Source organism: Phaseolus vulgaris, chromosome 11 (assembly GCF_000499845.2).
Source record: "Phaseolus vulgaris cultivar G19833 chromosome 11, P. vulgaris v2.0, whole genome shotgun sequence".
Lineage (NCBI taxonomy): Eukaryota > Viridiplantae > Streptophyta > Magnoliopsida > Fabales > Fabaceae > Phaseolus > Phaseolus vulgaris.
In genome coordinates, this window is record NC_023749.2 from 11,629,685 (window position 1) to 11,646,306 (window position 16,622).

Sequence of the window (16,622 nt, forward strand, 5' to 3'; positions counted from 1 at the left end):
GCATGTGATATTTTTTTTCCAATTTTTTGTTAAATTAATTATTTATATATATATATAATAAATTATTTATATTGTTAATTTAAATTTATAATAAATTTTAAATACAATAATTTATCTATTATCATTATATATATAATTGATTATATATATTTTTCAACCTAACTTATAAGAAATGGATTATTAATTATTTTTCAAACAAGTTTTACAATTTGTAATATTAAAATTTTTATTATGATGGAAAGATTAATTTTTATGACCTTTTCTATGTTCAGACAATGTTAAATAATTTGTATTTTTTTTTTAAAAAATAATTATTTAATAGTTCTATAAATAATGTATAAATTTTTAATTAATTAAAATCTACATAAAAATACCTTATATATATTTTTTCAATTATTTTTAAAGACAAAGATAAATTTGTAAAATTACATTTTTAATATTTAAAAAAATTAAAAATTATCTCACACTCATCACATCATTTCACAAACTTTAATAAACTTTATGCACAAATTCATTCTACATCCCTTACTCCAAAAACCTCATTTTCTTCTCACTTTGCCTCACAAATCACTTTAAATCCATTCTCTTAAATCCTCACACATAATCTCCTTAATCAAAACATAGCATTAGAGAAATTCTTCATTCTCAATTGTGTTTGTCTTCATAAGAGTTGCATTTAATGCTCTTCATATAATATTTAGTGAAAACTTTTATGTGAAACAACATTATAATACTCAACATAAGTTATAGCCTTAGTCATATATTTCTTTAACTCTTTTGTGAAAAAAAACTTTTAACTCTTTCGGATGGATATTTTTATCAAACGATACGTAAATACAATCTATCAAAAACTTTTATTGTTTTTATATTGTTAGGTCAAATATTTATATTGTTTTCGTACCTTAGCAAAAACTTTTTCTATGTTGAGAGTGAGATCCATGCATAAGGTTTAGATAGTAAACATGGTATTTATACTTTTTACTAGTAAGGGTGTGATTCTAAACATAGTTAAAAACTACACTGTGGTTGTGGGCTTACACTAGTTGGTTTGGTACTTCAGCTATTATTGGTATGCCTTATCCAGATTTGGAAAATGCCATATTTTAACAAAGGTCATTTGAAGAATGATGCTAACATTAGTTCATGATTTTGTTACTTGGCTTTTTGCTACCTATGGTACTTAAAATGATTTCTGTTAATATTTGTGATACAATGCTAGGACTTGACTCTTTAAAAAAAATTAAAAGTATATAAAATTTAAGGTTTATTTATTTATCTTTAAAAATATGTAGCTCCATATAATTTTTATAAAATAGAATCAAATTGATAAAAATTCTATGAAGGTAAAAATCAACTTTATCATTCTAAACACATTTTTTAACTTTTAAAATAATTTATTTTTCAACGCATTCATAAAAATATTTATCTCTTAATTTTCATTTAGACATTAATCAATCTTCCTCACACTACAGTAGTTGTGGTATATGGTGAAACTATATACAAATATACTTGAAACCATCCATACAACAACAAATATGAAACAAACAATAAACAAATTCATTTTTTCCACCATCAACCCAAAAGAAAGACCAATTGTAATTTTAAATTTAATTATTTAAATTATTTTATCATATAAACCGGTTATTAGTCACAAATATCACATATTTTATGTATTAAACAAGTGACGTCTCGCTGTGGAGACACTTGTACTATTTTATGAATAATTGTTATTCATTGAAATTTAGTGGTAGTACTAATATTTTAATTAATTTTTTATTCATTGAAATTTATAAAGAATTACAATTTTTAACTAAGTATTTGTTAAAATATGTGACGTTCATTCATCCTAATTACTACAATTTAACATAATATTTTCTCTTTAATTTTAACTCTAGTTAAATAAAAAACGATACATTGTGAAGTAGTTGTTGCCTGGTAGTGGTAGCAATTGATAGAAGAAGCTCGTGAACTCAGCCTCAACAAGGGTGCCATTTTAACATCCCAATCAATAGTCACAGTCGTCGACGTCATCATCGATTTCAATTTCACACTTCAAACCATCAGTCTTCTGCAGAAGGCACCGCAAAACCGTTAGCATATTGGTCACGCACTCTCTCTTTCTTTCTCTAACCACCCTTGTCCCGCTTCCGAATGCGTGATCATCAGCATGTGTGAAACAACGCCCTCTTCCTCTGCCTCTTCGCTCCTCAGAGCAACCACGCCCAAACTCATCTCTTCCTCACCTTCTAGAACCTTCGCTTTTCCTCCTTCTTTCACTCCCTACTCTTCCCGCAACTCCCTCCGCTCCTCACTCCCGCAGTGGAGCCACCGCCTCCGTCGCGTCTCTCCGCTCACTCTCCGTCGTCCAATCAGAGCCGTCGCTCCCCCCGTCGAACGCTTCCACCGCGAAATCGCTGCCACGGGTGCTTCACCCCTCCTCTCTCGCAATTCTGAAGCGTTTATTTTATTCACCTCGTATCAGTTCATTTCTTTTTTCGATTTCCGTTTTGAATTTCGCATTTTGTTATCCATTTGATTGCATTCTGTTTAGCTTTCCGACACGAACGTGCGCTTTTAGTCAGTTTATTTTATTTTATTTTACAGTTTGTGAAAATAATATATCTCTGCAGTGTGAATTTTTTTACACTATCGTTTAAATAGCAAATGGTCATACAATCACTGAAAGTTTACATGTGAGAGTGGATGTCTATTAAACTCCTTCTTTTAAATTGAGGATCCCGGATATACACGTCTTCTATCCACGTCTAGAGATAAGACCAATGCATAAATGAGTTTAAGTTTGTAATGTATAGTGCTGATTTTATGTTCCGGTTAATGTTCATTTCAGCCAAAGAAAATCCGTTCAAGGGAAACTTGACTAGTCTCCCCAAGCCGGGTGGTGGGGAGTTTGGAAAGTTCTACAGTCTTCCTTCTCTCAATGATCCCAGAATTGGTAATTTGCTGATATGGCCTGGCCTGGCCTGACTTTGTTCATGCTATGTGTTAAGTATGATGTGGTCTTGATTAAAATACATGATGTTAGTACTTTCGTGTTTGTATTTTCTGAGTCATGTGTGACAGTTGTGTTACTGATGGTATCAACTTTTTGCCTGTAACAGACAGGTTACCATACTCCATCAGAATTCTACTTGAATCTGCCATTCGTAATTGTGACAATTTTCAAGTAAAAAAAGAAGATGTAGAGAAGATTCTTGCCTGGGAAATAAACTCTAATAAGCAAGTTGAGATTCCTTTCAAGCCTGCTCGTGTTCTCTTGCAGGTATCTTGTTAACTTCTGGAACCTGGATACGGTGAAATAGTTATGTTAGGGATGGGAGATACGGAGTTATATGTTTTATTCTTTTGAACATCTTTCCTCACCCCAGGATTTTACTGGAGTGCCAGCTGTTGTTGACCTGGCTTGCATGCGCGATGCTATGAATAAGCTTGGCAGTGATTCAAATAAGATCAATCCTTTGGTACGCATCTTTCTTATCATCTGCATATGTGCTTTTGTTCTGTATAAATTCTTGATCACAGTCACCAAAGAAATTTCAAAATTTAACTCTACATCAGGGAGAGGCATGTACCTTGAACTCATACTTACTTTTGTAATATTACACCTTAAGGTATGTTTAGGAATCTGGTGCTGGGGTGTTAAAAGTATGTCGGTGGAAGGAACTCATCTTTTTGAGGAGACTAGTGGGGGAAACCTTCATTTAAATAAAATGCGATGCAAGTTATTCTAAACTACTTCGTCTTAAAAGCATTTAAACTAGTTTGGCTTATATGTATTATGAATAATTTGGCTTAATGCCAATTGGTTTCAAGATGAAATCTGACACTCAGGTATTTAAAAAAACACTGTATTAGACATATTCTCCTTATGTTTGTGAAGTTATTCTGACTTCTTAGGTATAATTATGGGCAGGTTCCTGTTGATCTTGTCATTGATCATTCAGTTCAAGTGGATGTTACAAGGTCTGAAAATGCAGTGCAGGCCAATATGGAGCTTGAATTCCAGAGAAACAAGGAGAGATTTGCTTTTCTTAAATGGGGGTCAACTGCATTCCGTAATATGCTTGTTGTTCCTCCTGGTTCTGGTATAGTACATCAGGTAAATTTGGAAATATATACGCTAAATGACTTCATTGAATTTAATTGTTCATTTTTAATTAAAGTTGGGGACTTTTGGTTTGATGTCTTGAATTCCAGGTCAATCTTGAATATCTTGGAAGGGTTGTATTCAACAATGAGGGCCTACTCTATCCTGACAGTGTGGTTGGGACTGATTCACATACAACTATGATAGACGGGCTTGGTGTTGCTGGATGGGGAGTTGGAGGTATTGAAGCCGAGGCAGCAATGCTTGGTCAGGTACTTTACTCCTGTGATCTTGATATAAACATGTAATGCAATGCATGTCAATTTTAATTCTATTCAAAGCACTGCTGATTAATGAATTATGCTGTTACATTGGACCCTCTTTGTATTTGTTTATTTGCTCAATCTTGAAGTGTGCTGATTGCATTGCTGTGTGCTATGATTCTTAATAGCCTATGAGCATGGTTTTGCCTGGTGTTGTTGGGTTCAAGTTATCTGGAAAACTACGCAACGGTGTTACAGCAACAGACTTAGTTCTAACTGTGACTCAAATTCTCCGAAAACATGGTGTTGTGGGGAAGTTTGTTGAATTTTATGGTAATTAAATTCTGTTTACTACATTGTTTTTCTCATTTTTTTCAACTTACATTGATTTTCCTTACTGATTAACAGTTTTTGTTTTGTTATCTAGGTGATGGTATGGGTGAATTATCCTTGGCTGATAGGGCCACTATTGCTAATATGTCTCCTGAATATGGTGCCACCATGGGCTTCTTCCCTGTGGATCATGTTACATTGCAATATCTCAAGCTAACTGGAAGGAGTGATGAGACTGTAAGTACCATGTATCGGTTCATTTATTATTTCTGATGTGAAAGTTCTTATAGATCTATTGATCTTCTTTTGTCTTGGACACAGGTGGCCATGATAGAGTCTTATCTCAGGGAAAACAAACTGTTTGTTGACTATAATGAGGTAATATTGAGCATCATTACCTTACAAACTTGTCCTTTTTAACAAAATAACGAGTGGATGCATACATGTTGGAGGTGCAGAACACTAATTTATTTTCCATGAATTCAGCCTCAACAAGAGAGAGTGTATTCATCATATCTTGAATTAAACCTTTCCGATGTGGAACCTTGTATTTCAGGACCAAAGAGGTAGGATTCTGTGTCTTTTGTGTGTTGCCCTGTATTGAATTTTAGGTTTTGTTTCATTTTTATCATATTATCAATGATATTTTTTTTATATTATAAATGATATTCTTTGTAGACCTCATGATCGGGTGCCTTTGAAAGAAATGAAGGATGACTGGCATGCTTGTCTTGATAACAATGTTGGGTTTAAGGTTAGTAATACTCTGACAGCAAAGTTTGGTTTTATAAGAAAAAATTTGTAGTCTATATGTTGAATTAGCTGTTGATAGTTAGTTGTAAGAAAAATTGTTGTTTTCTACTACCCATTTTGGTTGTGATAAAATGCTAATTAGGTTCTTAATCTCACATTAAGTATTTTTCTTCTGCAGTGGACAAATTAATAACATTGTTTGGTTGTCCATGGTTGTTTACCTGGATTTTCATAGTTTAAAACAAGTTGATTTTCCTGCACAAAATTAAATATATTTTTTTAAATAACCAAGAACCATTAGACATCAACAATTCTTTATTTTAATGTTTTTTTATTTGTTTAAATTTTAGACATTCAACCTGCAGATTCGGTGTCATTTACAAAAATCTGTACAACATACAAGGGTCATTTTTATAATGTTTCATGGACTTAATGACTGAAGCAGCAATGCTATCCTGTTAGTATAACCAGTTGTAGTACCCATGCGTTGCACGGGGATGTAGAGAATTTATTAATGAGATAAATTAATTGAGTGAATAAATTAGTTTACTGTAAACTTCCTATTTTCTTTCATAAAATTTAACACACATGCATGTAACTAAAATTAATCTCGCATGGAGAAATAGAAAGGATTATATGAATTTACTTTTGTTATTATGTAACTAAATAAATATATAGTAATCAAGTCAAAGAAATTTAATTTTAATTGGAAAAAATATTTAGTAAGAAGCCGAATAAGGAAAAAATATATATTTATACCAAATCTGTTAACATAATGAATTATAAAAAGGATTTTGAAATTATAATGAAATATAAACTTTATTACCGTTCATTTGTTAATTCATATACTGAACCCTAGCCTTATGTAATTGTTATAAATTATTGCATGTTTCTTTATTAGTGCTTATGTAAATTTTTGAAAAATCTCCTCTTTCAAAGTGCAACCTGTTTGAATGAGTTCAAATTGGTGACTTGTAGGTTCCTTCAGAAAATTGTTATTCTCACACTTGCTCTAATAGTGCACATGATATCATCAATCAATCTCTATTGTTTATTATGGTAGACTTTTGTAATTTGCCGTTAGAAAACATGAGCTTTTTAAATGAGAGGACAATTGTACAAATAGAAATGAAAAGTCTTAAAACTAACCGAGATTTCACCCATCCAGCAATAGATAAGAGAAAATCATGCTTATTAGTTTTATGTACCTCATTTGTAGAGAAAGAAACAATAAACAGGAGAAAAGAATTCAAGAAAGGGCTATGTTTTATTTACACATCTATTCAAATTACTAAGTATTTCTATTTATAGAGCAAATAATAAAACAGAATAACAAATACAGTTATAACCGATGGAGCAAACAAATGCAGTTACGACTGATAGAGCAAACAAATGTAATTACAACTGATAGAGTAAACAAATGCATCTAATAGCATAGCATCCCACAAGCTAAAGCATGTATATCTTTCATGTTCAACTTGAATAAGTTGTCACGAAATAACCGAGGATGCAAAGATTTGGTCAACATATTAGCCACTTGATTAGAAGGAGAAACATGAATTAAATGAATGAGGTCTTCTTGAAGTTTAGTCCGAAAGAAATGACAATCAATTTCAATGTGCTTCGTGCGCTCATGAAATGTGGATTCTTTGCTATGCATATAGCAATTTTATTGTCACAATAGGCCACAAAAGATTCAAAAATATTAGTATGCAAATCATCACACATATATTGTAACCATCGTGGTTCACAAACAAGTTGATTATTTCTGGGAAAGAATAAACCAACACTAGGGCATCCTTTCAAATATCGTAATACACGAAGAGCTACTATAATATGAGATTCTTGTGGATTTGAAACAAACTTACTGAGCTTATGAACCGCAAAGCTGATACTAGGCCTAGTGTGAGTAAGGTATAACAAATGCCCAATCAATCTTCTACATCCACATGGATTCAAAAGCAACGAACCTTCACTTTCAAAGAGAGGATAGGATGGTTCCATGGGAGAAGTGGCAAGTTTGCAAGCCAATAAACCACTATCAAAAAGAAGATCTAGACAATATTTCGTTGATTGAGAACAATACCAGAAGGTGAACAACTTATTTCAAATCCTAGGAAATAGCATAGACTACGAAGGTCTTTGATAGTAAATGAGTTATGAAGATAAGTTTTAACATGCTAGATTTCTTTGATGATTATTTCCAACCAACATAATGTCATTAACATATATTAACAAAGCTGTGAAAAAATGATTGTGTGAATAAATGAAGAATGATCAGCTGCACTTTGAACATAAAGTTAGTTTTAAGTTCCATATAAGGATTTTCTAAGTTTACAAACTTGCACTGTATGAGAAAGATTACGGCTAGCTGGAGGAGTCATGTAAATTTTTTCATCAAGATTGCCATGAAGAAAGGCGTTATTCACATCTAGTTGATGAAGAATCCACCCCACCCTTGCTAAAGATAGAATAAACTGAATGATAATAATTTTAACCACTGGAGAGAAAGTCTCAAAATACTCAATAAGTGAGCCTTGTATCTATCAATGGTGCCGTCTGGTTTATGCTTAGCTTTAGAAACCCATTTGCACCCAATATGATGCTTTCCAAGAGGCAAATCCACCAAAGAACAAGTTTCATTAGACTCATGCTTTCCAACATCATATTCTCAAACCCTTGCTTCAAATCCTATCAATACATCTCAAATCAATTCAGCCAAATAAAGTAAGTTTACATTCACTAGGTATTAGACAAAGGGGCTACGGATTATACATGTTGCAAAAAAATATTTTTTTCTCCATTCATAGTATTTCACCTATACTAGTCTCTTTTCCTAATGGAAATCAATTAACTGTTAATTAATCTGGTACAATTCAAATCTCTCCCTTACTCACTTTGACTGATGTTTTATATGCACCTTCATCCAAAGTCAATTTGATCTTTGTTTCAAGATTGACACAAATCACAATTGTTTAACCATTTTTCAACCTTCTGTTTGCTTCATTGTTCAAATGCAACCATGGAGAGTGATTGGTACAACTGAGAGATCACACAACCTTTATCAAATGAGGACTTCCAATATCCATCAAGTGTTAGAAAGCAAAATTGGGATGAGTAGAATTGACACTGAGATTTCATCTGTTCCTAATAAGATCGCCAACATCAATAAGTCTTGTGTAGATACTGATAATTGTAAATTTTGGCATTTTAAAATAGGACATTTGTATCATGATAGGTCAAAATTTTTGACTTCATATTACTCGAATATTTCCATAGGTTCTATTGATCCTTGTGATACATGCCATCTTGCTAAACAAAAGACTACCATTTCCTTCTAACGTTACTAAATTCAATCTCAATTGCCCTTTGTTTTTAGTCAGATGTTGTCAAGCACTCTGTTCATTTAATCAATAGAATTCCTACTCGTATTTTACATGATAAATCATCATATCAAATGGTTTATAATGTAATACCATGTTTCTCTCTTATAAAAAAATTTGGTTGCTTGGTTTTCGCTACTACTAGTGACGTTCAAAGAACAAAGCTTAATTCTAGAACTAGAAAATGTGTTTTTCCCAATATACATGGATTTATCATCTAATAATGCTTTAGTCAAGAGTAAACTAGAACTTGCATTCTTAGCTCAACAGTTTTCCTTCTAGACATAAATTTTAATTAAATGTTTTTTATAAGCAAAAGAATTCATTAATAATGAAAATCCTAACTTGGTTACAAGACCTGCCTAACTTAACTTGGTTACAAGACCTGCCCAACTTAGTACACAATAGAAACTCAAGGCCACAGGCAACTGGTACCACAAAGTAATATGTTAAAACAGGGCTCCATGAACCGTAATTGAACAAAATCCTCCTACAATGCATAATTATCCATTGTGTGCCCACACCCTCCAAACAACTATAAAAAATTAAAAGAAATCTGAAATATAGAATTATGTGGATGTAAAGTCTGTCTTTCTGGCATAGGCCTTTTGTCCTTGTGCTGCCACTGCATACTCTCTAGGCCACATTTGCACAATAACAACACTGGAAATGACTTGTGACACTAGTATTCGGTAGAAAGGCATTGTGCCCACATCCCCGACCAGCTTTTCCACCATAGCCTCAAACTCAGTATCTGTACACATTACACCTAATATGAAGTTGCCGATCAAAGAGAAATGAATTACCGTTAAGAAATTTAATTAGCCTAAACTGCTACCGTAAACCTCCCCTTTAGTTATTACTTGTATATTGATACTGATTGTAACTCTGTACTTCCCGTGACCCTACCTTAAACTTTTTGCATCAGCATCACTTAGATTAAGAAAGCAATGATTAATTATTAGTTTAATAGCTATTTGTTGACTTTGCAAGACAGTTTTATTCTGTGAATCAATGAGTAATTACTGTTGGTTTGACTTTTAAGGTAGCTATTTAAAAGTCAACAAATATACCATATACATGGTAGTTGGTGATTGGATGACATTTTTACATTGTCAATGCTTAGTCAATTTTCTCTTAAATTATTAAATGAATTTTACATAGAGATGATGTAATTATATATAATTCCTATGCATTAATGGAACCGTATTTACTGTAGTTTGCAATAGAATTACAGGATAGGATACTCAATAAGAGATCTCTGATAGAAAAAAAGTAAAAACAATCATAATTCATTAATTACTTATATAAGATTGTAAACTTATATATGAATTTTTTATTAAGAAGAAAACAGGGGAGGATCAATGCCTCTGTTTGGTTTGACATGCCTTCTTATCCTGTGAAGTGTTCTCAAAATCCTCTTAATTCACAACAAAATATTTTCTTTTTGCGATAGTGAAAATAATGGTGGATACATGTAAATTATTGGAGGGGATATTACAGATTACAAGACATTTTTTCTTCATTGTAATTGAATATGCAGAAGTGGAATCATACATGTTTCATTGACCGTTGTCCATTGAGAACCTTACATGAATATGAGATACTGCATTTCCTAAATGCATTATTTCAAAACAGGGGTTTGCTATACCAAAAGAAGCACAAGGAAAAGTCGCAAAGTTTAATTTTCATGGCCAGCCAGCGGAGCTCAAGCATGGCAGTGTTGTGATTGCTGCAATCACAAGCTGTACAAATACATCAAATCCTAGTGTTATGCTTGGGGCTGGTCTTGTTGCAAAAAAGGCTCATGAACTTGGTTTGCAGGTTAGTTAACTGATATAGTTATATAAAAAACTGTTACAATGCTAGTTCTCTTTTTAAGGATGAAGTTCTACCTTCTACTGTCTGTTTCCCTTCACATAATAAATGGACAAAATTGTATGTATTTTATGTGGTCCTTTTCTCAATTTTAATTGTTTCTGTTTTCACTATTTTTCCAGGTCAAGCCTTGGGTTAAAACAAGTCTTGCTCCTGGCTCTGGAGTTGTTACAAAATATCTACACCAAAGGTATTTTGTGCTTCTTATGTGAACGCTTATACTGTAATTTGTATTATAACGTTTACCCTCTGTATAATTTAGTGAAAACATATTCCTTATTTTGCCTCTATTTCTTCTTTTTTGGCAGTGGACTGCAAAAATATCTAAACGAACAAGGTTTTCATATAGTTGGTTTTGGGTGTACTACATGTATTGGCAATTCAGGAGAGCTGAATGAATCCGTTTCTTCTGCCATCTCTGAGAATGGTGATAATTTGTAACAAAATACAATTTCTTGAACTGAAGCTCATATCTCTGCTACTCTCAGTTTTCTCAGATAATTTTTTTTTCCTTGTTTTTAACTTTTAGATTCTCCTAGACATACTCTGCTTTATATTAGCTTTCTTAGATAATGTTTTCCTCTTATACCTTAAGATACTTTTTCTAGTCTACTAGACATACTCTGCTTTATATTTGCCTTGTTAATTTCGACTTTTGTGTGCTCTGATGCAGACATTGTAGCAGCTGCTGTATTGTCTGGGAACCGTAATTTTGAAGGCCGAGTACATCCATTGACAAGGGCTAACTACCTTGCCTCTCCTCCTCTTGTTGTTGCTTATGCACTTGCTGGCACGGTATGTATGTCTAATTCATCCTAATGTATATAATTTGTTTTTTGTCCATTGGTTTTTCTGTAACATTGGCTGATTTTCGTCTTTCTTTATAAAGGGCAATAGTTATTTGATTCATTCTTTGGATATAAAGAAAATGGACAAATCATCATATTATTGCTGGCTAATCACAAGCATTGTTATTGACTGCTACTTAGACAATATGCATCATTCTCATTTGTATGCCCGAATAAGAGCATATTTGAGCATATTTTCCTCTACATAAAAAAGTACATCGCACTGTATATTTGCGGAATACATTAATGTATTTGGAATCAAGTAGAGTACCAATGCATATATATCCTTTCTATTCTCAATATCCTCATAACAAATTTGGTGGATTTATTTTATTTTAGATACTTGCAAGTTATATCCAGAAGTCTAGCTATAAGGGCCTATTTGGTTTGAAAAAGATTTTCATATTTGTTTTTGCAAATAAATATTAAAAATTCCTCTTTGTCTTATATTTTAAAAAGTTCATACAGCAATATGATAAACAATTAAATCCACTTGTCACGATTCCCTGTACATACTTTTGAAAATAAAAAATGAAAACAGTGAATGTTTTCTCAACCCAAATAGGCCCTTGTATGTTTCTCTTTTTTGTGTTAGCAAAAACGTATGAGTATGAAAATAATTTTTTTCTTGACGGTGATGGTTAATGTCATATCATCATGTGTTGCAATGTTCTATTGACAATGAGTACAAGGTTTATTTAGCTTCATTAGTTAGGATGATGCTTTTTTATGAATTTGATGATGCAATTTAACTAAAGAAAAGTAAAACCTGAAATGTTGATGGAACTTTTCTTCATATACCTTTGGGTCAAATTTCCAGGTTGACATTGATTTTGAGAATGAGCCAATTGGGACAAGCAAGGATGGAAAGAATGTGTACTTACGAGATATCTGGCCATCTACCGAAGAAATTGCTGAGGTAATTGATGCCTAATTTTGATAGATCTAAGCACACTCAACTCAACTGCTGGAATTGTTTATTTTTTTTTTATTTTAAGAGACGAGGAGTTTCAATGAAAACAGTGGATACCTCTCAGACACTAGAAGGCTATACTAGTAAGAAAATTGCAAGAAAATATCCCAATTGCCAGAACTGAGTTCAAGCCTCATTGGTTGAATTTCACATCCAAATTCTCATTCATCCTTTATTTTCCCTCTTTCCCCCTACATCTAACTTAACTAGTTTCTATCCTTCTCTCTCTTCCATTTCAATAACTAACTCTCCTCATTGAGGCACTTCATGTTTCCCTTTATTATATGAAATTTAGTCTAAATATACAATGGTGTATAAGGTAAAATTAACTTCGGGTGATGTTTGTTCCTAGGCTGTCCAATCCAGTGTGTTGCCTGACATGTTTCGAAGTACATACGAGGCTGTTACCAAAGGGAACCCCATGTGGAATCAACTAAAAGTTCCTGCTGACACTCTCTACTCATGGGACCCCAACTCAACATATATCCATGAACCTCCATACTTCAAGAACATGACCATGGATCCTCCAGGACCTCATGGTGTAAAAGATGCTTATTGCCTACTGAATTTTGGTGACAGTATAACCACTGATCATATTTCTCCTGCTGGAAGCATTCACAAGGATAGTCCTGCTGCTAAATACCTTCTTGAGCGCGGGGTGGAACGCAAGGATTTTAATTCTTATGGAAGCCGTCGTGGCAATGATGAAGTGATGGCAAGGGGAACTTTTGCCAACATTCGCCTTGTTAACAAGCTCTTGAATGGGGAAGTTGGCCCAAAGACAATTCACGTTCCAACCGGGGAGAAGCTCTCTGTGTTCGAGGCAGCAATGGTTAGTTATGTCCTACTCATATATGGCATGTTTTTATTTACTGCTTTTGAGCTTTCAAATGTGAAAACATACAGCATTCTATATATATATATATATATATATATATATATATTTTCTGTTGCTAATGTTTTTCTATATTATCAAAATTCTTGTTGAGAATGTCTTTACGACGATCTTTTCAAAATTCGAGATTTCTAATTAATTCCTTTACTTCCGTTATCGAGTCTTGTTTGTTCAAATAGATAATAGAGACTTCTAACTATAACCACTGCATGCAAAGCTTGATAATGTGACTAGATGTGAATATTATCTCTTGACTTGGTTCTTGGTAGCAATGCTCCTTTAATGACACGGTGTCGATGTCATTATTGTAACTCTAAATGCTCTGTCTACCGTGCATCATACACAATTTCCTTTTTTCTTCTCTCTTACTGGGTGCGGAAGGCGCTCCCCCCTTGTCGTTTCCTTCCATTCGTGTGCACGGAAAACTTCCAAACCAAGAAGAGAAGAAGCAAGTCTTCCATGCACAAACCAGAAGAAATGCAGTGAAAGTTGATATAATCATTTATGTTTTTGAACGTTGTGTCATAAATATTTGAATAATATTTACGAAATTGTGTCTTTCATATAAAAGATTATGTAGTAAATTTAGTAATAATATTTACTTATGTATACGTTATATAATAGATTATGTAACATAATATTGGATGTTCTAAATATTTTATTGGTATTTGTACTATTAATCATTATATATAATATAATAATAATAATGAATGAATGATTAAAATAATAAATGAAATAAAATGATTAATAATAAACAAATATTTTACTTTTACCTTATTTTCAATCTTTTTCATCCAATTTAAACAATCTGACTTCCTACTCTTTTTTCTTTCTTTCTTTTTTATCCTTTTTCACTTTCTCACTTTCCATTTTATTATCCAAATAAAACATTAAGAAAAAATGAATTAGTATGCCAAAGAATGTGATAGACCATCAATTTCTAAACCCCTGGAATTGTTTTCTCATGCCAGAGATACATGGCTTCTGGGCAAGACACCATTGTGCTGGCGGGAGCTGAATATGGCAGTGGAAGTTCTAGAGATTGGGCTGCCAAGGGTCCAATGCTACTGGTGAGTTCCTTCATATATTATGGCTTGCCATTAAATTGAATTTTCTATTTTTCTTTCTTTATACAAAAGGTTAATATTCTTGGTGGCTGATAACACCTGCATTTCAATAGGGAGTCAAAGCTGTGATAGCTAAAAGTTTTGAGAGAATTCATCGCAGTAATTTGGTAGGAATGGGTATTATTCCTCTTTGCTTCAAATCCGGTGAGGATGCAGACACATTGGGATTAACTGGTCAAGAACGTTATACAATTGACATCCCAAGTAAAATCAGTGATATTAGGCCTGGCCAAGATGTGACAGTCACAACCGATAATGGAAAATCTTTCACCTGCACAGTACGCTTTGACACTGAGGTAATTTAAGCTTTTCATTGAGTTATTTAATTTTTAACACTTGTTTAGGTTGCATACTATTACTTTCTCCGTTATAACACTTGTATTTTCAGGTCGAAATTGCTTACTTCAACCACGGAGGCATACTTCCATATGTCATAAGAAACCTCATCAAGTAGTGAAGCAATTATCGGTAGAAAACTCCAAGGTCATTGTATCGATGTGCTTTTTAAATTGTAAAATATGAGAATAATTTTCCGGCAGATAGGAAAGATGTCTTTTTTTGGAGGGAGATTTTGACATTTTTTCACGTTTATTAATTTATAGGCCTGTAAACAATGATTAATTTGATTGCAGGACTAATCTGCCCCTGGAAGATGGATACAATTCTGTAAGCCGACGTGAAGTGTGACCCTGCCAATTAGAAGTTACTTATTAACACGTTAGATTAAGGACCACGGCTGAGGTAGAGTACCTGTGAATCTTTATAAGTATATCCTACATCTGTCTTCTCTTTCTATATAATGTTCAAAGTTTAATAGATTCTTTCCAACACCAAGAAGACTTCATTAAGATGGAAGTACATCCCTTTCTTCAACTGCCTTCTCTTGTCTTGTCATGTCTACCTTTCCACCCTCTTTCTTGGAAACTTAATCTTCCTCGAGTTAAACTTTTTGAGTTAATTTTCATTCATTACATTCAATTAGAATTGACTTGATAATAGTTCTATCGTTAAACTGAATCTAACTTAAATACATAAAAGTTAAATAATAAAAATATTATTTATCTAATGATTTTACTATTAAAAAAATAATTTTATACTTAATAATGTGAATATAATTCTATGAATTGTAGTTAGAAAATATTTCATACCTTACATAATTTATTTGAAACTTATATAGTGAATTGTAAAATATATTTGTAATTATTATTTGTCGTCTTAGTATATTAAGATTAACTATTTATATTTATTTTGAGTGGTGTTAATTTATAAGTATTAAGAAATATTAAAATATTGTTTCTAAAATGTTTTGTTGTTACGAGTTAGAAAAGTAACAAAAAAAATTTAGGTTTAAATATTTTTTTTTCTTGTACTATAATATAAAATTGATTTTTGTTAATAAAGAAATTCTTGAAATAAATTTTAACATAAATTATCGTATAATATTATAACATGTTAACAAAACGTTAACAATTAACATAAAATATTTTATTAAAATTATATTTGTCATAATGATTTTTTTTTAATATTACAACATTTGTTTTGTTTGATTAGTGAATCCAGTCACAACCAAATTAAATAATTATAATTGGAATGAGTTATAAATAAAAGTGAATAAAAATCAATCCAATTTTAGTCACTTATACTGCTAATGAAGGCTATGTGAATGGAGTGAGGTCTTAGTAGCCAACAATGACAAAATAAATTTACAATTAAAAATTTAACCAACTGAAATAGTTTGGTTGATTTGAATTTTAATCTAATCTTAAAATGAATTTTACTTTATTCGTTTTTAAGGGTTTGGACCCTTTTAAGATGCATACGACTTTTCTTTTTTTAAAAAAACTTTTAGAAGATTTTTGTATTTATTTTAACTTACCTAGATTCATTTAAAGTTCAGAATTTATGGGTATGAATTAATATTTTTTAGTTGAACCTTTTAAAATTTGTATTAATGTATTACATTATTTAAATAGGCGTATCCATAATAAAGGTCGGTTTGGTTTTTAAACGGTTCAAATCAAATATAGAAAATAATCAATGTTTCAATTTGAAGATAATATTAAT

General features: G+C 32.1%; 1 protein-coding gene across 1 annotated transcript; it reads left to right on the forward strand.

The window, feature by feature from the left end:
- Positions 1–1,911: 1,911 nt before the first annotated feature.
- Positions 1,912–15,431, forward strand: LOC137811912 (aconitate hydratase, cytoplasmic). Its single transcript, XM_068613808.1, has 21 exons — positions 1,912–2,423; positions 2,849–2,953; positions 3,120–3,280; positions 3,387–3,479; positions 3,932–4,117; positions 4,216–4,377; positions 4,557–4,701; positions 4,796–4,938; positions 5,023–5,079; positions 5,188–5,267; positions 5,380–5,455; positions 10,476–10,661; positions 10,838–10,905; positions 11,024–11,142; positions 11,389–11,510; positions 12,384–12,482; positions 12,889–13,368; positions 14,403–14,501; positions 14,612–14,854; positions 14,947–15,041; positions 15,191–15,431. The coding sequence occupies exons 1-20, from the start codon at positions 2,168–2,170 to the stop codon at positions 15,010–15,012; spliced, it is 2,946 nt and encodes a 981-aa protein (XP_068469909.1). The 5' UTR covers positions 1,912–2,167; the 3' UTR covers positions 15,013–15,041; positions 15,191–15,431.
- Positions 15,432–16,622: the final 1,191 nt, after the last annotated feature.